This window comes from Lynx canadensis, chromosome B3 (assembly GCF_007474595.2).
Source record: "Lynx canadensis isolate LIC74 chromosome B3, mLynCan4.pri.v2, whole genome shotgun sequence".
Lineage (NCBI taxonomy): Eukaryota > Metazoa > Chordata > Mammalia > Carnivora > Felidae > Lynx > Lynx canadensis.
The window spans coordinates 72,814,937-72,837,546 of record NC_044308.2 but is presented as its reverse complement, the minus strand read 5'-3'; the positions used below and the strand labels follow the sequence as shown (position 1 = coordinate 72,837,546).

The window sequence follows — 22,610 nt, the reverse complement described above, 5'->3', positions numbered from 1 at the left end:
GTTTATCAAGTTAAAATTTATTAGAAATGTGTGCTCATCTTACGGAACACTCGTAGAACAAGTTACTCGCAATCCAAGGTTATACTGTGCTTTTATGTGAATTATCTTTAAAGCCTTTGTTTTTTGTCTTCACTCATTGAACTACAGCTGCACTCCCAGAAACACTGCATCATGTGTCTCCAATCCTCTTTGGGCATTTGAGAGTTTGAGTTAATGGATGTGTCACTGAGAGCATCCCCACTTACAGAACAGTCCAGTGTAGAGTAAGAGAGATGCCTGATGGCTCAGATTCATTCATTCATCAGCTATCACATTCCTTTGTGCCAGGCACTAGTCTGAACACAGGGCATTTAGTGGAACTTAGAGGCTGATAGGAAAGACAACTATTCATTATAGAGATAATCACACAGAAATCTATAGGAATTGTGATAAGGCCAATAAAGTAAAACCTGTTTCACTCTTTCATAGAAATTACAGGGTTCTTTGAAACAATAAAACAAAGGGAACAAATTGAGATTGGGGGCAGGAAAGTACTCATTGAGGAAGTGACATTTAATTCAAGATTACAAGAATGGGTAAGGATTAGCTAAATGACTGGAAACTGATTTGATATGAGCTGGTAAGAAAGGCATGATGTAAGCTTTAAATTTAGTCTTTGAGTTGCCTCCCCACTTCCACTAAATGAGGAAACTGTTCCCTGATTAAACTTGAAATTCAAAGGTCCTTTGTATCCAAGGTCCTAACTGACTCTGGGGGTCAAAAAGAAATCTAGTGAAGATATTTAGTGAGGTTGTGAAGAAACACTCCAAGAAGAGAAGGCTTTGGAAAGCTTTCAGTTCATCTCATTCCCATGTCTGTGGCAATTGAAGGATCTCTCTAGCATTCAGGAGGTTGGTGTCTGTAGAATCAAGCTTAAGAGGGCCATTCTGCTTTCATTCCATGACATTTCCTCCACCAGCCATCAAAATCGACTTTGTTCCTTTGCATAGTCACAGTCCTGCCAGGCAAAGGAACCAGAAATCGCTGTAAAGCATTATGAACTGTTCCTTGTTAAGACAAACTGAATGTGCCCCAGTGAGATGGTTAAGCAGCTCTAATACTCAGCTTGAAGTATATCGGAATGAAAGCCACAGATTGAACACTGTGAGATATCTGTGTGATAGATGACGAGAAAGAGAGAGTCATCGGCTTTACCTTGTCTAAGAAGATAGGGATTTGGGGAGGGATATTAGATAACTCACAGAATCATCAAGCAAGCTGGGGAAATACTCTGGCCCTGACTTCTAGGAGCAATGACTGGAGTCATTTGTACAACTAGTCCCATAACGAGGTCACTGCCTCTGTCCCAATCATAGGACCACTTGATGGTGATGCTAAATGTCCAGATCAGGAAGCTGCCTTCAGTGCCACTGGCCACAGAACATGCAGCCAAACTGGCCCAGCCAGGAAGCTGTGCTCCTGGCCAAATCAAAAAGATATCATTTCTGCCAATCCCAGAACCATGCAGCCTCTACTGTCCCCAACTAAGAAAAGGATGTCCCTGCCTAGACTGTTCTTCACATGGCTCATTTCCCAAGTAAAAGCTCAGGTCCACACCCCAGCTGCAAGGGACCCTGGGAAATCCAGTTATCAAAAATAACTACTTGACAAGGCAGAATTCATAGCATATGGAACTGTCAATGTGGGGATCATGTCTGAGTCCTTTTTGGAAGCCATCAATGGTAGTTGCTCTTTAAAGTAAAAAAGAATGCCCAAAGAGATAAAACAACAAAGATGATTATAGGAATAAAAGAAAGATTCCAAAGAATTAGAAATTCTCAGTTTAACATGAGAGAATGAGAGAAATTATGGAAAGTACTTTATAATTTAGTAATGTTACAATAGATAGTATAATGAACTTGATCATTAAAAGCTGAGTAAAGCTGAGGTTTGAAGCTATTTAAGGGCTTTACATCCTACAAAACCACATTATTACAAGTGTCAGTATAGTTTGAATTTATCCTAACTTGACATGAATTATGGGTAAATGAATTCAGGGATGAGAAATAAAAACTAGTTTTTAAAGGCAGGTGTATTATTGATATCAGAAAAAAACCCAAATGCATTTACTAGTAACTATTTTTGCCAATGCCATCCATAGGTATCATTTATTTTTGTTTTTATTCTTTATCTCAAGTCGATGGGGCTGTTTTCTAAATATTTATATAAATGATTTTTTTTTGTTTGAAATGGCCAACAATTACTAGTGACTAGAGCCAGAGAAAATGAAATGTATGAAATTATTAACTAAAGAATTAAGAGGGAGGTTCCTGGGTGGCTCAGTTGGCTAAGCATCTGACTTTGGCTCAGGTCATGATCTCACAGCTCATGAGTTTGAGCCCTGCATTGGGCTCTCTGCTGTCAGTGTGGAGCCTGCTTTGGTTCCTGTCCCCCTCTCTCTCTGCCCTCCCCAGCTTGTGCTTTCTCTCTGTCTCAAAAATAAATAAAAAGATCAAAAAATTTTTTAAGTAAATCTATTTAAAAAAAGACTTAAGAGGCATATGGTCAAACAATAAGCTCCCTTCTAAATTCTAGATATACTTGAAGAGGCATTGTTCCCTCTAGTGCTTTTGGATGGCTTTTTCTCTGGCCTCAGGTATTTTCCACATGCCTGATGAGCATTCTGCTGAATACTTGAGGCGATTCTCTGCACACCTTCTGGGACCTCTCTCTGCACACCTCTCTTTTCTCTGGTATCCTGTCCTATGAACTATAGCTCTTCCAATCTCAGCTCTGTCTCCTCAACTCAGGGAAGCCACCAGGTTCTGCCTCAATTTCTCCTCCCTGTGCCCTGATCTGGAAACTCTCTTAAAGGCAATAATCTTGGGCAATATTAGGGCTTACCTCATTTGTTCTCACCTCTCGGAGATCATTGTCATTCATTGCCTGGTAGACAGTGTCTTAAAACTGTTGCTTCATGTAATTTGTCTCGGGCTTTCTGTTGGTTGTTTCAGATGGAAGGGGCAAATCTGGTCTGTGTCCTTCCATCTTGACTAGAAGCAGAAATCCAAATAAGATGATTTCTAGTGGTTGTATCCATTATACACATGTGCCAAAAATTAAATCAATTCTTCTATCCTTAGTCATTTAGGTTTTTCCCCCTTCTCTTTTCTTTTAAATAAAGTTCTCATGATTGTTTTAAAAAAATAAATCTTTATACATCATCTAACTTATTCAGCTAATATCTTTTGATAAAGGTAAGGTTTTTATTATTATCCTGGTTTTCCAGGTGATGAATGAAGCTGGAAATGGTGATATGGTTTCTCTAAGGTCATTGGGATCAAGAGTCCAGGATTTTGCCCACTAAATGCTGCAAAGAAGTTTTTTTCAACAGAATCCTAGAAACTATTCTGTTCACTTCACTTATTCCTGAAAACACTTATTGGATTTCTTCTAGATATCAGTTACTGGGCTGGTTGCAGGGGAAATACCAGTAAGCAAGACACACAAGGCTCTGAGCTCACTTACATTCTCTGTGAGCCAAAAAGACAATCCATGAGTCAACAAAAAGGCAAAATAAGGGGGCATAGAAAGAAAATCAGAAGGAACAAATAACTTCCAACGAAAAAGATGAATGCAAAGTAATGTAATTCCGCATTTTTTTTCCTGTTTCTACATTTGGCAAAGTAATATGCTAATAAGTCTGTGGATGTGAAAATGAACAAAATATCCCCCTGCCATGAAGAAACATTCATTATCAAAACAGATGACAAAACTGGGTAGATCAATGAGAACCTTCCTTACTCCAGGCACTGTGCTAAGCACTAGGCACACAGTCATGACCAAGACATGTGGTATCTGGCCACATGGACCTTGGAGTTGTTCAATTTCAGGAACAGCCTGATTCATGGAAATGAGGCTTGAGGTAAGACACATTGGGCCAGACTGAGTTTCTCTGAAGAGGGTTCTAACAGTTCCCTTGCAGTTGTCGCACCAGCCTGATGCTGATGCCTGGTAAGTGCTCTATGAGTACCTCCTGATTTAGTGACAGAGGGAGGACAAGATACAAGAGAGGAAAAGCTGACCAAGCCATGTTTCTCGATGGACCAGTTTCCACCACTTCATTCATTTGGCCACAAAAGGGTATTGATTTCTATTCAGAGTAAAGGATACAAATGAACTGTTAGCTTTGGCACCTTTACACCAGAGAATCTTTCTGCGCTCAAATCTTCCACACGGCAATAATCACTGAGGATACTTAGAAAAATTGAGACCCAGAAGTCTGTCTTTGTGAATGATCTTGTCAACCCAACGAAGCAGCTTTTATCCTTGTTTGTGTCTTCTCTTTATTTTTACATGTGGGTTTATCAGATGGAAAAGATCTTTTGGTTCTTGGGAAGGACCAGTGGATCCTCAGGCAGATAAGACATTTTATTTTTTATTTATTTATTTATTTTTTTAAAATTTTTTTTCAACGTTTTTATTTATTTTTTTGGGACAGAGAGAGACAGAGCATGAACGGGGGAGGGTCAGAGAGAGGGAGACACAGAATCGGAAACAGGCTCCAGGCTCTGAGCCATCAGCCCAGAGCCTGACGCGGGGCTCGAACTCCCGGACCGCGAGATCGTGACCTGGCTGAAGTCGGACGCTTAACCGACTGCGCCACCCAGGCGCCCCAGATAAGACATTTTATACAAGAATAGATTTTTGCTTTTCCTCTCTGCTAGTGTCAGCGTATCCTGGGTCTCTCTTCTGTCTCACTGTGTAATTTCACTCAGATCCTCTGACTTCAGCACTTGATTTCAGTAAAGTGATGTAGGTGTGTCCCATCCATAAAGCTAGGAACACATATCACAACAAGGAGAATGTTGTTGGTAGTCACTGAGACAGCTGCATGGGCCAGCATCTATGGCTTTTGAAGAGGAAGAGGCACTCCTGAGAGCAGATTGGAAGGGGTTGCATGTCTTCCTGTTCTGTGTTCTGTCTCTTCAGTAGGAGAGAAAGCAGTGTCTTAGCCTTAGTTTCCTTAAAAGCAGAACTAGAGAGAAAGGCATCTATTTGGGAAGTGCGCCCCGGGAGCAGGAGTGAAGGATAAAGGAAGCAGAACTGGACAGTGGGGAAAAACCGCACTTTCAGTGGTGCATGATGGAGCTGGCCGCCATTGTTACACCAGTGCTTGATCCTGCTGGGACCTTCTGAACAGCCTTATGGAATGTGCTGCAGACTTTGCCTTCTGTGGAGGGTGGGGTTGGTGTGAAGGTGAAACCATTTATTTGGTGGGTTTTTTCCCCATTGTTCAAAAGTAGTCCCAAGAGTATTCATTTCTCCTGCACTTCTTGGTTGTGTGATGAGTGTCCAGCAGGTTCCTAAGGTATCCCACACCTTGATGTCAGAGAAGTCCCCAGTCGGGAAACAAGAGGTACACCTCTCTGGCCAGTTGAGGTGAGGCACTGAGATGTTGCGCATGCATCCAGCCAGAAGAAGCCTGCAGAGGGGCGCCTGGGTGGCGCAGTCGGTTAAGCGTCCGACTTCAGCTCAGGTCACGATCTCGCGGTCCGTGAGTTCGAGCCCCGCGTCGGGCTCTGGGCTGATGGCTCAGAGCCTGGAGCCTGTTTCCGATTCTGTGTCTCCTTCTCTCTCTGCCCCTCCCCCATTCATGCTCTGTCTCTCTCTGTCCCCAAAATAAACAAACGTTAAAAAAAAAAAATTAAAAAAAAAAAAAAAGAAGCCTGCAGAAACCTGGTTGTCACAAGAGTGACAACAGGAAAGGTGGGGCTGATGCACTATGAAGTTATGTCCAGGAGGCATCTGATATAAGCCATTTGGCACTTGCCGTCTTTTTTCCCTTTTCGCAAAGTATTTGCTCCTATTTGGCTCCAAACCATAGGTCCTAGCTGTTTCGTATTTTCCAGTAGCCTGGGTCTAGGAATATTTTTGGTTCTTCAACTTCAGCTTCAATTATCCACTCACCAAGACATCATTGACTAAATCTCACTGCTTCTGCTTTCTACTGTTTCAACTGTCAATAAAACAAAAGGTGTTCTAGAAGTTCGTTCACACCTCATGGAATTTCAACATTGGCTCCTCACCAGGAAATGGGTACTTGAAATTAGCATTGACTTGATATGGCTATATAATAAGACTTTGGAAATGGAGTCATGTCTGAGGCTAGGAGAGATTGTTAGGCTTTTGGAGAACTCTGTTGAGTCTCAAGGACAAATAGAAGAGAAAGAAAGAGGGAAGACAAAAGAAAAAAGAAGAGAGAAAAAGTGATTGGGGTATGGTGGTGGGTGGTGAAAGGTCTTTGATGGATTCCTCCAGGCTGTCATTGATACTCTCACTCCTACTGGGATCCTATTTTGAAAGTTTCGTGCTTGTTTAAAGTTGATCCTCTTTTGTTTTTTCCCCAGTTGTCATCCATGGAGCATGGTCTCAGGGCCAGCTTCGTGCCTTTGTCTGAACAACTTGCTTATAAAACCCTCTTTCTCAGCAGAAATCTGTGTAAGATCCATTACCTTAAGACTTCACTAAAGAGATTTACACATGTTATTGGTAGTTGAAATAGTGGGAGATTTAAACAAATGAAATGAACATATGTCTGATGGATGACTGATGAATATCTGTCCTTGACTTGGAAATGGGGTTTAGAAGATGAGTCTGGCATCTTTCTTTAAATGGAGAAGGGAGCAATGTTTCAGAATTCAAGAAGACCTGCCAAGTTTGAAAAGGAAGTGGAGAGTCAACTAATGTTAATCAATGTGCCAGGGCAGAATGAGAGAGAGCTAAAACAGGTCATAGAGGCAAAAAAATAATATTGCACCTGGAAGCCATATGGCTTCTCTGAGTGGTATGTGGGCAGGATAAGAAATCTTTAGAGCTGAACATCTAACCTTATTCCCATTGACTAGTTTGCGCCCATGGATGGAGTTGTGTGGCTGTCAATGGACTAATTTCTAATTCTTCCTGCTTCCAGCCCCTTGAAATATAAAGGTTTCGTGCTCTCATGACTCAGTTCAGAGCAACCAAGGGAGAATCGGGGACACCTGGAGTCATGTAGTTTCTAGGATTGCTGGATGGGAGGGTCTTTTTTCTGATCCTTCTGACCTTGGCTGTCTGTCCCTTTTCTCCCTCACAGATCCGTATGCTCCTTCTGGAACAGATCAGCTAGGTTAATAAGAGTGCCATAAAGAAAGGACCACAAGACTAAGAAAATACATACTGTCCTTCCCCAAAGCAGAAAATGTCCATGATCTCCAGGATGCTTGTATGGAATAGTGTCCTGTGACTTTTTTCCAATATCATAAGCCTCTTTAGAAGATGCTTTTATTTATTGACTGACAGGACCCATTTATCGGAGGCATAGTCTGAATAAATGGAGTTTCAACATTTGTTCATTCCTTCTCCTTGTCTCCTTGAGCAAATAACTTCTTCTTTTACCTTGAAGGTAACTATGCTATCTATATGCTTTCACAAACTCCACAACAATGCTGCCTAAATGAAAAACATTGCTTGTTCATTTGTACTTTGAGTTTTATTATAAGTCCCGGTGATCACCAGAGCCTTTGGTCTCATCCTTAAAGGATTTATTTTTAGGTGCTTTACACCTGAGGCCAAATGTAGATCTCTCAGGCTGGGAGAAGTTGTTAGGGATCGTCTAGAATTTCCCTCCATATCACAGACTGTGGTGTTGGGGTATATGTAATGTATGAAGTCTCTGACTCGTGACTAACAGACAAATTTAAGGGTCATCCTGTCCTTTCTGTAGCTTCCAAGCAGTGATGTTCCTAAACTTTATAATAAGACCATCTTACATAAGTGAATTTTTATATCTTCTGATATCCTGATCTTTCTACATGAGAGCACATTGTGACTTCTAGGAGAGGGACAAAATAAAGATACTTCATTCATAAAACTTATTTCCTGATCCAAACCTATTTTTGTGTAAATCAGAATAAAATGGGAATTTGATTGTCATAAAATATCATCGAGTCTCACATACACAGGTGTGCAAACATGCTTCAAGTCACCACAAATTTGTTTTATTTATTTATTTATTTATTTATTTATTTATTTATTTATTTATTTATTTTGAGTGAGACAGAGACAGCATGAGCAGGGGAGGGACAGAGAGAGAGGGAGAGAGAGAATCCCAAGCTACACTAACTCACGAAACTGTGAGATCCTGACCTAAGCTGAAACTAAGTGTTGGATGCTCAACTGACTGAGCCTCCCAGGTGCCCCACAAACTTCTGTTTTGAAAGAATACTAAAAAAAAGAAAAAAAGCATCCAATTTAATAGGAGTCTATTCCAAACCTGGATAGGAATCAGTGGAAAGGAAAACACAACCCATGGGTGGGTACACACCCATGCTCTAGATTTTCAGGATCTTCTTGGGGCTTGCGGGCTATGTTCTTAGGGTAAACAGTGTCTGGCTGACTTGGCCTTTGTATTGTAAAATTCTAGAAGGTACTGTCACATAGAATAAAGTAAGAAGGGTGCCCTCCAGAGTGGTGCCATGGAAAAGTACTGCTGGTAGAGTCTTGGGGATCTGGGGTTTTTGTGTCACCTGTGTGACAGATGCTGAGGTAGCTGTCATTGCTTAGGTCATGATTGTTTTACGGATCTTTCCTTCCAACTGCAGTGATTGCAAAGAGGCTAAATTTAGTTCTGAAGTGCTATCTTGAATTTAGTTAGACAAAGAGAGGAATGTCATGAGATTTTGGGGAAATGATTAAAAATTCTCCTTTCCCCTCAGAGCTTCACTTTGGCTGACACAATATTGGTGTTTCCGCAGTCATCATTTAGTTTTTCAGACATTTGTTACCCAACTAGAGATTCAGGTACTGCCTTAATAAGGAGTGTAACCAGGCCATATGCTAATTCAACTCAAAGGTCTTAAACCTGAGTTGCTCAAACCTCAGGGCTGATGCAGGAAAATACATTTAAATTGGAAGTAAGAATGTTAGGCAATCCCCAGAGGTCACTTTTCTGCAAGTGAATCACTTGTATTTATTTAGTGATATAATCCTGAATATCTACAGTTTTATAAATTTGAGATGAGTTTCTATCACTCGTAACAATAAAGTAGTACCTTCAGATAGCTTTGTCTTCTGAACGCATACTCTGTTGTTGCCTATTTTTAAAATCAACCAACCAACCAACCAACAAACCAACAGAATAACAAACTGCTCTCTCACCTCCGGTTCTTGCTCAGTTAGTATTCCATTTCTCTGCTCCCTTCCGAACAAAGCTTCTCAAATGAATTATTTTTCCTGCTTCTATTTCTTTGCTTCCCATTAGCTACTCAACCAATTTCAATTCATCTCCCATTCCCACCACTCACTGAAACTGTTCTTGTCAAATGCACTAGAATCTCCTTGCAGCCAGTTGTCAACTCTCCATTCTTGTCTTACTCAACCTCTTGGCAGACCAGTACCCTCTCACAGTTAGACATTCCCCTCTCCTGACTCTCCTGGCCTTCCCCTACCTTATGGCCACTCCTTCTAGGTCCCTGTGCTGCTCTCTCTCTCTCTTCTCTGCTCACCTTCTTCTGGAGTGCTCCAGCCCGACCCAAGCTCTTATCCCTTCACTATATTTTCTCCCTAGCAAATCTAACTCAACTGGCCTTAAATACCACCCACATGTCAATGACACCTGAGGCTTTATCTCGATCTCTGACTTCTCTATTAAGCTCAAAAATAATTTATCTAATTTCTTTAGGACATCTTTACTTGGGTTTCTAATGGGCATCATAAACCCACCATGGCTAGAACACAAATCTTGGGACACCTGGGTGGCTCTGTTGCTGGAGCGTCTGACTCTTGATTTCACCTCAGGTCATGATTTCACAAGTTATAAGATGGAGCCTGAGTTGGGCTCTGAGCTGGGCATGGAGCCTACTTAAGATTCTCTCTCTCTCTCTCTCTCTCTCTCTCTCTCTCTCTCCCTCTCTCTCTCTCTCTCTCTCCTTCTCCCTCTGCTCTCTCCTGCACACACTCCCTCTCTTTCTCTTTCAAAAAAATAAAAATAAAATGAAACACAAATCTTGATTTCTCTTCAGTATCCCAGTCTTTTCTACATCAAGAACTCATACTGAGATGTACTCAGTTGCTTAGGCCACATAGCAAGAAGTCATTCTTGGTTCTGTTCCTTTTCCTCTGCCCTGCCCCTCATTTAATCCCTGAGCAAATCCTGTTAATTTCACTGTCAACTATATCTCATATTTGAATATTTCTCTTCGTCGCCATTGTTCCCGTTCTAGTCTAAGCCACCATCATTTTTGCATGGATTATTTCAACAGTCTACTAAATGTTCTTGTTTCTTTGTTTTTTGCTTTTCCTTCACTCTTCTCTCCTTATCTACTTTCCACACTGGAGCCAAATAATGTTTAAAAAAAAGTAAATCATACCATGTCACTGGCCTGTTTATAATTCTCGAGCAGCTTCTCATTACACCTGGTATAAATCCCAAATCCAACTCACTGTGGTTTTTGTAAGGCTGTACAAGACACCTCCAGGAACCACCTAATTCACTTGGCTCCTTCACTGCACTCTGGTTTCTCCCTTATTCTTGTTCCTGGAATACACTGGGCTTTCCCTCATTTCAAGGCTTTTGTATTTGCTTTCCCTGTGCCTCGAATGCTTTCTGCCCACGACCTGGTCTTTATTCTGCTTTGAGTTTTAGCCCAAATATCATCTCACAGAATTTTTTCCCTCACCACTTGATGAAAGTGTTGTCCACTCTTATTCCATCATAACAGCCTCTTTTATCTTCTCTGAATATTTATAATATCTGGTTTACCTTATTCACTTATTCACTAGAATATTGATTCCATGGGAGTATATTCTTTTGTTTATTTTGTTCACTGCTATGTCCTCAGGGCTTAGAACATATCTGGTAAATAGTAGGTGCTCAATAAATATTTGTGGAATTATTGAACGTATTTATTTCTGTATTTTTATGTCTCTCTCTGTACCTTGATTGATATAAGTTTCATGGTCAGAAGGACTTTGCTTGTCTTGTTCATTGGTGTGTACCCAAAGTCTTGAATAATGCCTGGCCCTTAATAGTCCTTTCAACAAATACTTATTAAATTAACAAGTGAATAAAACAATACGATTTATGTACCCAGCATCTTTGAAAAAAAAGTGTTTTCCTACTCCCATTCAGGGAAGATGGTTCAACATTACTTTACTTGGCTTTTAATGAAGAGAACTCTCTTTTAATGTTGAGGAAATATTTTATTCTTATCAATTTTTTATAGGTGTGGTAGACTCAGAAAAGCAAGTTGTGCCTGCCTACTTCCCTGGATGATAGTCACATCCAGGGGAAGGAATGTGGACATGTATGAAGTGAATATAATTACAGGAGGAGCAGTAGATACTATTAGGTTATAGGCTCCTCTGAGACACCAGAGAGTCTCAGGAATATTATATGCACGGAGCCTAGAAATGCTTTCTACTTAGTTACTCACGTATATTTGCTGAATTGAAATTTTAGAGTATTAGGAAGAAAAGACAGAATCCTAAACCTGTTCAGAGAGAAAAAAAAATTCATAAAAGAGAATGATTCAAAATGACATTACCTTTCTTAACAGCAATCCTGGATATTAGGACATCAGGGAATGATATCCTCAAAATACCAAGGGAGAATGGAGTGCTTGTCACACTTTTTCTCCAAAAAAAAAAAAAAAAAAAAAAAAAAAAAAATCAGTGAAAATACTTTTTCTACTCAAATACTGGAAATGCTGAGGGGATTTCAACCTATAATTTTCTAATTTTATATTCAGTCAAAATAGCAATAAAGTATGAGGGTAGAATAAAGATATTTTCAGACATGTGAAGACTGAAAAAAAATCTTATGTGTGCTTTATTACAGAAGTTTTGGAGAACGTGTTTTAGCAAAAGAAAGGATTAAACCAAGAGATGAAGATATTTGAGATTCAAGATGCAAGATGGCAAAAATGGTCAGTGATACAAAAACATCCTAGAATAACATTTATGCCCCAGGTCCAAAGAGCAATCAGTTCACACAAGCCAAAGGATAGATGTCTAGGGAGAGGGAATCTCTAGGGAAAAAAGAAAAAAATAGATAATCAACTTGATGTGCATTTGGGGGAAATTATTAACAAGCGTTTTTTTTTTATTATTATTTTTTAATTTTAGAGAGACAGAGCACACCCAAGGTGGGAGGAGAGGGACAGAGGGAGAGAGTGAGAGAATCTTAAGCAGGCTCCATGCTTAGTGCGGAACCCAATGTAGGGCTCATCATTGGGCTCAGTGCAGGGCTTGACCTGAGGCTCAATACGGGACTTGATCCCACGACCCTGGGGTTGCCCCTGGATCATGATGTGAGCCAAAATCCAGAGTCAGATGTTCAACTGACTGAGCCACCGAGGTGCCCCCATTAACAAGTATTTTTAGAACTCTGCTGAAGAACTTAGAAAAAAACCAGGAAATTGATATAGAATAAATGAAAAAAAAATGAAGTAATGATTAGCTAAACACAAATGGTACCAGAAAGGAAATGTAATCATAATACTCGGGTTGGTAGGAAAGTGAAAATATTTACATAGTCATAATCATATCTGTACTGACTACTGATTTAACTCCGTATTGTGATATAACTGTGTTAAGAAGGTGAGAGTGGTAGTGTGTTACCATAAAAGGAGGTAAATAGATCATGCCTAATATTGATCAATCAAGAGAAAAACATATAATTTAGAAATTGTTAAAGTGGACTTGGTTTGGAAAGTGGGAGTAGAGCATGGTATTGCTGTTTTTTGGGGTGGAGGAATAGGGGAACAGACATTTGTAGCACTAATGACTTTTTAGATATGCGCAGGTAGTAGTTTGATTTAAAAAAAAACTTTAACTTTAAAAGAAAAAGACTTAGTTGTATGTTAATATATGCAATTAATTTTGTAAGTTACAAGAACAATGATAACAATAGTATGTTTCAGCATAAGAATTCCAGTGGATGGGAAAGAATGATGTAAGGAATCCTTGGTGAAAGAAAGGTGGAGAACCAGTGATTGAGACCCACTGGTTGATATTTCATTTCATGAATTTTTTGGGTTTTTTTTTTTTTTTTTAAAGAGAGAGAGAGGAGAGGGACAGAGGGGAAAAGAGAGAGAGAATCTTAAACAGGCTTCATGCCCAGCACAGGGCCCAACACAGGGTTCAATCCCATGACCATAAGATCATTACCTGAGCCAAAATCAAGAGTCAGATGCTCAACCAACTGAGCCACCCAGGTGCCCCTCTTTCATGAATTTTTATAAATGCCAGTTTCCATTAGGGATTTCCAGGTGAGAAAATTAGAACCTGCGTTTTCTCCAAAGGAAGGCACTGAACTTCCCCATGACTGCTCTTACCTATCTCCATACAGAAACCAAACTGTAGTGTCATCCTTCTACTAGATTTTCTAAAACCACTCTATGTTTTTCCTAATACAATTTTTAAAGTCTGATGACTACTGGGCATTATTAGTAAATAACTTGGAAACTCTATTATTAGGTGCTTGTTATTTATCTTCATTTATCTCTCCAAAGATCAGTGAGTATTGGCAAACTCATAGTACATCTAAACCTAATACTAATGATAGTTACCACTTACATAATACTAACTATGTGCTGGGGATTGTTTTAAGCACTTTACATGTATTGCATGTATTACCTTGTATAATTCCCACACGTAGGAGTTAGATACACTGTTTTCTCTTTTTTATAGCTGAGGAAAAACTGAGAAAAAGTAACTTGGCCAAGATCATCCCAGTGAGTTAAGTTGCAGAATCAGTATTTTTGTACCTTGGCTATTTAGCTCCAGAGTCTGTATATTCTACTTCCAATATAATAGATCACGTGTTGTTTTGGTTAAAATACTTGGTGATGATGCTTTACATTTTAGAGGTGGTTTAGAAAATATTACATTTTAAAAAAAACTTAAAAAAACTGACATCGTCTGCCCAAGGAGAGAGACAGACAAGTTTAGAAAGACAAGAATGAGGGGAAATGATGCCTTTGAGCTTCAGAGTTTGGGTACAGGCTCCAGATGACGGTGGAGCACTGTGTCTCCACAGCACAGAGGTAGATGGCAGAGTCTCTGGGCTGGGAGGCTGTGATGTACAGAGAGCTGTGAAGTTCCTCTGTGTTTATTGTGGCTCTTATTCTTCCTTTCTTCTTCATCTCGAGGCTCAGTATAACCAAGGAGACAATACCTCCTCCAGGATTCTGTTGCAACCAGTGCAAAGTGGTCATTCCTACTGAGAAACTGCAGTTGATTGTGACAAAATTGCCTTCCTGGGCAGTCAGGGACTGGGGACTCTGTTCCACTCCATTTTTGCCACTTGCCCCTATTCTCAAAGACATGGTCAAACACAGAATATTACTATTATTGTAACATTTCTCCAAAACGTTTTCCTTTATACATTTCCCAGAGGGTCCTCTGGGTTAGCCACTCAGAGTCCCCTTATCTCCCCTCCTCAGAATCTTTAAAAAATATCCACTTAGGCTTCCTCTTCCCATATGCCCAAACTCCCCAACTTACAGATGAACTGAAACCACAGAGTAGCCAACAAAACTTGCTGGGTCTTCACCATTATTACAGCAGCTAAGGCTCACACGGTCTCTGTTATAGGATTTGGAATATATGTTAGTTGGTCAAAGGAATCTTTTATTATTATGACTTCTGCACAGTTACTTTAGAAATCAAATGGGATCCCCAGCCCATCAGAGACAGCACAAATGTACATGTTTGCACTATTTATAGGGCTGCCTGTCCAATGAGCCGTTCACGGTCTTTAAAATGCCCACATTGCCACCTAGTGGCTAGATGCACAGTCATTTGTTATGTAGGTCAAGTACTCTGAAAAAAACCAAGACAAATCTAGAACCAAAGTTAGCCTCCCCCAGCTGGGAGTCCCGGGGTGGGGGTGGGACTGGGGCTGGAGCTGGGGGGGTGGGGAGGGGTAAGGTGGGGAAGAAAAGTCTGATGAATCTTTGGCTTCAGCTGGCAATTCCAGATCAAGTAGAGTAGATGACAACCTGTCTGTGCCACTTTATACCTTCCTAAAAAACCCAAGGACTATTCTGTTCTGTTTTTTAAAGGCATTCCTTATAAATATCTCTGGTTTCTTCACATGACAGCCCTGTTTCTCCGTGTCATATGATTTCAGTCTCCTTTCCTAGTCTTAATCTTTCATTTTTGTCCATGACTGACCAAATATGTTTCAAATGTTATCCTGCCACAGTATCATTTTATTCATCTGGTTTCCATTCATCTATGATTGTTCCCTTGATTGTTTCAGTAGTTTTATCACTCTGTTGAATTATCTGGAGCTTGAAGTCATTTTTTAATTTGGGGACTCCTTGCTAGCCCTTCCATCAGAGGTGCTCCTTAAGGAACACATCTAGAGGTCATATTTGTATTAAGTGACCTTTCCCTGGCTGTAGCTTATTGGATCTGGGTAAACACTGGGGTTATGAATTTGGACTATGGGTATACAAACAGTTGTTAGATAGTGTTAGTCGCTAGAGCTATAAAACCCCATGGAGTTTGAACCAATCATCCCTTGGCAAAGCTGGGTATGTTCAAACTCAGGTTATTGTGGAATAGAAACTAACAGGCTTACCATGGAATCTAGTCTCCTAAGAGGAGAACTGATTATATATTCAGAGAAAAGTAGATTCAGAAAGAATAAGCAATTGATGATGTCCTTCTTGTGAGGCTCAGCTGTATTTTTCACAAATAGATTTTATGAGACTCCTCCGTATCCTTTCAGCAAATCTCCTTTTCTTCTAGTTAGGTTGAGCAAATTACATGCCCAAATCATTTTCACAAAAAGTACTGTCCATCCATGGTTCCCCTTAGTATGTATCGGAATAGATTTTGATAAAACTACATGCAGAAACACACAGTTATCCCCATAAAATTTTATTTTGGCTATTTCAGTTCATCTAATATCACCTAACATTAACTACCTATCTCAGTATTGTGCTGTTTGCCTATTTGATGGGCACAGCTTATGTGAATTCACATAAAGTGAATATGAACCAGTAAGACGAAGGATAAAATCATGTGAAACAACAATAGAGACGGTGTTCCCAATTGAATCTTTATATAAGCCATTCTTTCAGCTGAGGACCATGGACTGTAGCATTACGCAGAGCGGCAACATGAAAAGTGGATATGATTTGGAGAGCCTAATAGACCTCAGTTTGAGTCTTAGCCCTGCCACTTGCTAGATACTGGGTTTTGAGAAGTTATCAAAATGCTCTAGTCTTCAGTTGCCTATAAAATGGGGATAACAGCACCAAATTTGTGGTTTGTGGTAAAAATTGCTGATAACACTGGGAGTTAACAAAGTTCAGCAGTTAAGAGTACAGGTTTTGGTCTAATCTACCTGTACTTCTATGCCAGCTCTCTTCCTAACGCTGTTCGTGGACAAATTGGGCTATTTCTCTGTACCTTAGTTTCCTGGGGACTAATAACTGAGCCTGCTTCATGGGGTTGTAGGGAAGATTAAATGAATGAATTTATGTGATGCATTTAAAACAATACGTCATACATGTTGGGCACTTGATAAATGCTAGCTATTATTATTATTGATAGTACAATAGGGCCTGTGATAAATAGATCACTCAGTGAGTGATGTACAATATTACTTATTTTCCTAATGATCTAATGAGAAACAAAATAGTCAATGTCTTGCAAACATTTGAGTCAGTTTTAGTCTAGAGAAGTAACTTGAATTCAGCAGGTTTGTTTAAAAAATATCTTTAGGGAATTCATTCTAGCTCATAATGTTTCCTGCATTATTTTCTAAGAGCACACACATTATCTGTTAATAATATGCTTGGAAACGTTTTTGCTGGATATCAATCCATTTCTTCCTTGTTTATAGGTTTGAGATTTCCTTTATTCCCCTTAGGCTTTCAAAGGTTTTGCCCAATACCTCTCAAATGATGCCTGAAAATTCTTTTTTGTGTTTTAGAAATTAATTTAAATGATCCAGAAGACTTGATTATATTGAAAGCATCTAAATCTTTTCTTTGTATCTTTTCACTTATCCTTTCCCATTTTCTCTTTCCAGTTCAAAAATTATTCTGCCTGATGGAATAATTTCCCTTTCCCCACATGTCTTTTTCAGTTAAAGAACCCCCTGGAATTAGAGGCAGTTGCAGCTGATTTTGTTTTTATTTATCTTCCAACAATGTCCCAACAGGACTGTGAGAGAGAACAAGGTTCCTCAGCTTGGGGTTCCCAGGCTCACTGCATACCTTGCCTGGGCCCCTGAGGTTTTTGTACAGGTCCTCCCACGCCCTTGGCACTGTGTGTATCTCTCAGAAGACAGTAGTACACCGCCGAGTCTTGTACCTGGACTGAGGATTTTGTGATAGGGGAGGTTTTGTCTTTAATATTTCTGCCTCCAAAGTTCTTGCTGTTTTCCATCGTCTCTTTCTGAAGAAATTGCAGAGCTTTGTTGGGGTATTGGACATACCAGAAAAGAGTAGGGTACTGTGTGGATGTGTACGTGCAATTCATGGTCACAGATGCTCCTTCCAAGGCAGTAATTTGGTCTGTCTGTTTGACCGAATTGCCACTGGTTCCTCCTGTAAGCAAAAAACAAAGGGCTTCTTTCATGAATTTGACCAGAGTTCTATCTTTTAGAGAAAGTTTTCATTATTTTGAAATTAAAAAAAAATAATTAAAAAAACCCATTTCAGTAAAATGTACTTACCAAACATTAAGATCAGAATGAGAGAGCCCAGAGAAGAGTTCATTGCCTGTGTGTTTGGTCTACCGGAAGGAGGGATCACTATTGAAATGGAGATACAAAGGGATCACAGCTGTGCTCAGAATTCATGCATAAATGATGATAGTGTTGGCAACAGCGCCTCTGTGTGACAAGTTAATGAACAAATTATAAAATAGTCTTTTTGATTCAAAAATCTGCTCTTCTCACTACTGTCATCTTAAGGGACCAGCTGGGTATAAGTTGGTTCTTTGGTGTAAGGAGAGTTACTACACCTCTAATAAATCTGTTGTTTCTAGGATACATATTCTGAGGGAGAATAACTTCCACTAGAACTTAGACATCACAACTATATCAGTATTGTAGATAAAGTAGTTTCCATTTTTGCCCAGTGTTTATAAACAATGCTGATAAATGTATGCTTACATGAATTTCATCCATACCTCCCATTATTTCCCTAAGATATCGTGCACTGGAAACACGTTTTGGTCAGACGCTCAACACTGAGATGTTAGGCCAAAGCTAAAGGTGAACCTGAACATCAACAAAGTAGAATTAACTTCAGTAGTACAAGAATAAACCCAATTTTGTATTCAAAATTTAATTATTATTATAATTGTATTATTAAAGGCTTTAGCATTCAAATTTGTAAAATTTGACACTACAGTACAGGAAGAATAACTTTTCAGGGCTGTCTATTGTTTGCTCCTGTTATCACTCTATTTCACATTTGCAAAACTTTGTATTGAAAATGCAGTAATGCAAGATATTTTTTGGCTTGCTCTCCTGGGAGAGGGCTATGCCAATGGTACATTCATCCCCTTCTCACCTGGACCTGAAAGTTGGTGCAACTTTATTGAAGTTGTCCTTCCTACAAAATGGTTTGTGCACTTAACATTGTTCTCTTTTCCTTGATTGCTTTTTTTTCCCCTGTCCTTTCTTCCTCAGCCCTGACATCATTTAATCTAGTTTCTCAAAACTGGATACTTTGTTCTTTGGGTACATAAGCCTGCACTGAGGCTAGATGTGATTGGGCTTAAGAATTGAGCATTTGCAGTCTTAATTTCTGATTATAGAGTGGGTGGTTCAAGACTTGTGGTACCCATTTGGGGAGAGGTTGGGGGAGGTCCTTGGAATAACAGAGAAGGAATAAGAAGGAATTCCATGATCCTGTGTGTGTGTGTGTGTGTGTGTGTGTGTACATAATCTTCACTATTTTGATAGATGGAAAAATGAATCACATTGTAATTTTTTGTGTTTCTTTGATGGCTAAGAATTTGTATACCTCTTTATAAATTGACTGGCCATTTGTACTTCTTTTTGTGAAGTGCATTTTCACCACCACCCCCCCCCCCAGGATATTAATGGTTTCTGAAACAATTATTGAAGTATAGTTGACATACAATGTTATATTAGTTTCAGCTGTACAACATAGCAATGTCATCATACAAAGTTATTACAATATTATTGATTATATTCCCTATGCTGTACTTTTCATCTTAACACTTTTGTTATTGATTTATATGGACATTTTAATTACAAGGATATTATCAGAAAATCACATGGCGCATATTTTAAAATAACTGATGGTAAAGAAACTTCCTTTACGGCGTTGCTAGGGTTGTAGGTTTGATCAGTGAGCCAACATTAAACAATAATTTGTTTCCTGCCTGGCTTGGGCAGGGTTGTGATAAATCTTTTCTTTCCCCATTTCCAAAAAGCAGTCTCACAATGGTTCTTACCTGGGATAGCCAAACATAAGGTTTGTCCACCTTCCCAGAAATGTCCCCACATTCCAGGGCTCTGTGTCAAGGGAAAAGAAAGTTGCTCACCCATGACTGCACACAACCAGCCCCTGCTGTGCCCCCTTGGGATTTGTGTGTAGCTGCTCCTTTGGTCCTTCTCTCTATGTCATTAGGAACACAAAGTACCCAATTCTGCCTGCCACTTAGATGTAGGATTTCTGTAGCTGGAAGGAAGTTCTGCTCCTAACCTGATGGACCTGAAAACCTTGTGATCTTTCTCTTCATTTTTCCTGATGCATCAGAGAAGGCAGTGCAGGGCCTCTCTGGGATATTGGACATACCAAAAGAGGAAAGGGGAGTCACAGGCTTGGTACGTGCAGTTCAATGTTAGGTGTATCCCTTAAGAGAGGTCCCTTGTCTGGGTCACTGAGTCTCCAATGGTTCTTCCTGAAAATCCAAGGCTTTCTTTTTTATTTTTAAACAAAGCTTTTATTAGAATGAGTAGAAACAGCGTTGAATTCAATTAATAAAATGAGAATTAAGAGAAATTACAAAACCAGCCAGAGGTTTAAACCGTCATTTTGCTTCCCAGAGAGTAATAACGTCTCAGGCATCAAGGTGGAGGCACAGATCATGGCTGCTCTGAGTGAGTCCACAATTTCTCCATGGAAAAAGGATTATGGATTGGTTGTGCCTCAAGACCTGCCCTGTCTTGGGAGTGCCACACAGCACATGTGAGGGTTAAGGCTGCCAACTTGTACCAGTGTTTGCATATCCCTCCTTTTGACTTTGGGGACTTTCTCATTTGAGCCGTGATTTCTCTTTGAGGTATGAGACTCACTAAATCTGCTGGGTCCTTAGCAGTATGAATATACAAGTACATGTGATTCCATGTAGGAATCTTCCTTATCTTAGATATGCCAAGACACACGATTATTTCTGCACTGGAGGAAGAAACAAAACAAAATAAAACAGAGTGGCACCCTACCATGGGTAGGAAGTGAACTTTGAGCATTTCCTATAATTTTTATTGACTTAGTCACTAGCAGAGAGAAGTTCTGGTTTATAAAACACATGCTGCCCTCTCTGTGTCTAGTTAAATCAAAAGAAATTAATAATAATGGCAATAGCTAGTATTTCCTGAGGCATACTAAGGGTTGGGCATTGAACCAGAGGCTTTGCATACATTAATCCATAAAGCTATAAAAAGTAGATGTTAATATTATTGTCATTCTTGCTTTACAGATGAGAGAACTAATGATCAGAGAGGCTAAATAAATCATCCACAGTCACACACTGCTCAACACCAGATCTGTCTCTCCATTCCCTGAGCCTGCAGGCCTTGTGTATCTGGTCACAGTTTATTGAATAGATATTCACTAGGCTTCAGATACTATACAGGTCTGTCAAATAGTAGAAGCTCAATATTGGTCAAATAAATGAATGAATTGATCAGTGAGTGAATGAGTATTTGTTTTCAGAACCTGGCAGTTTAACTAGAACATATGCCCTTTCTGAGCATTACTTCTTTACATTTTTGCTCCTTGTCCTTGAAGACAACCAAGGCTTTCAACAAAAAGTCCCAGGTTGGCTATGATAAATTATTTTTATGATGATGCAGTTTCTTCTGTGAGGGGAGAACTCTGAAACGTTATCAGGAGAGACAAATCTGGGGACTCTGATCATGGTGCACAAACTGGCCCCCTGATGCAGAGGGCAGGGAGGGGCTGAAGAAAGAGGCAGACCACTCCAGATTGGTGGGTGGCAGGTTTAAAAAGCAAGGGAATTTACATGTGAGGCTGGTCTTGGGTGGCCACAAGATGATAGAATTCCAGTTCCACCTGCCAGAATCTTAAAATTTATAACGGCCTTAATGGGGCTCAGTCAAGTATACAATCCAGATGGTCTCAACAACTCATTGCTCTCTTAAGGCTGCATCCTTGAAAATGGCTTCTACTGTGGGAACCGTGGGCAGAACATACATTCCAAGGACAGAGGAGGGGATAAGGAGCCTCTGATTGCCTGGGGCCACCAGTCATGTCCTCTTGAAGACCTCCTCCAACACCTGCCTAGATAGTTCCTATGGGGAAGGACAACAGATGCTTCTCACTTAGAAGTCGTAAAAAATCTCATGGTAAAACTCAGCCTCTTTTTTGTTTTGACTAATAATTCCTTTATTATACTATTTTCCTTTGCAGATAGATTTCTCCTATTACCTTGGTCTGTGCCACTGGGGTCCTAGTTAAATGGATTATATTCAATCTTCAGATGCCAAGAGAACAGGGCATCTCACCAGCTCAGAAGTATGTGGAAGAGGTGATGTGCCATCCCAAATGGCACAGTTAATTTGCCTTCACTCTGTCTTCTGTGTGGCTGAACTATTATCAAATTAATGCAAGTTCTTCCCCATGCTCCTGTCTGTATCATCTGTATCTGGACTATCTGTTTGGCTCATGCAAATTCAAGCTAAAGCCGAGGACCAGCTTCATGGGTATTAAACCTTAGCAGTCTCGTAAGACCCCATGCTCAGAAGGCCCCATGCTTAGTTGAATGCTCTGCTCTTGCCATCTTGAAATTCTTACTAAGTTTGAACAAGAGGCCCTGCATTTTCGCTTTGCACTGGGCTCTACCAATTTTGTAGACAGTCCTGTTTACAGGCCTGTATCTCCTGGAAGGTTGGGAACTGAGCATTCTTCTCCATTGTTGATCACTCACCCCTGCTCAAAGTAATGAGACAGCAGTGATCCTTATTGCCAGGCCACTCACAGGCATTTATACTTTCCCCCTGCTTCATAACAGCTTCTGTTTCTTGTTACCTTCATTGTCATGGGACAATTTTCTAAGGTCCTTAATATGCCTAACCTTGAGTAGGGAGTCTTACACAACAGAAGAAAACTCCAATATTTGTCCTTGGAGAAGGTGTCTTCACAAGTCTTCTGGTATCTGGAATCAGGACTCCTTCTAATCCTTTTCCCCAAACTCACAGATCATCCACAGTTCAAGGATTCCTGGAGAGGTTATCAAACATGTCTCCACCTCTCCATCCGCAGAAGCAGAAATGACAGCCACTCCTGAACCAGCTTTCTTTGTGAAGAAGCCTCTCAGCTCAGGCGAACATCAGACACTGTTTG

The 22,610-nt window shown here is 40.0% G+C and overlaps 1 gene segment (V, D, J or C); it reads right to left on the bottom strand.

Annotated features, from left to right (window-relative positions):
* Window positions 1–17,167: 17,167 nt before the first annotated feature.
* LOC116738153 lies at window positions 17,168–17,786 on the bottom strand. The segment is given in 2 exon segments: window positions 17,168–17,591; window positions 17,720–17,786. Coding segments are annotated over 2 exon segments (387 nt in total).
* Between the last annotated feature and the right edge of the window lie 4,824 nt (window positions 17,787–22,610).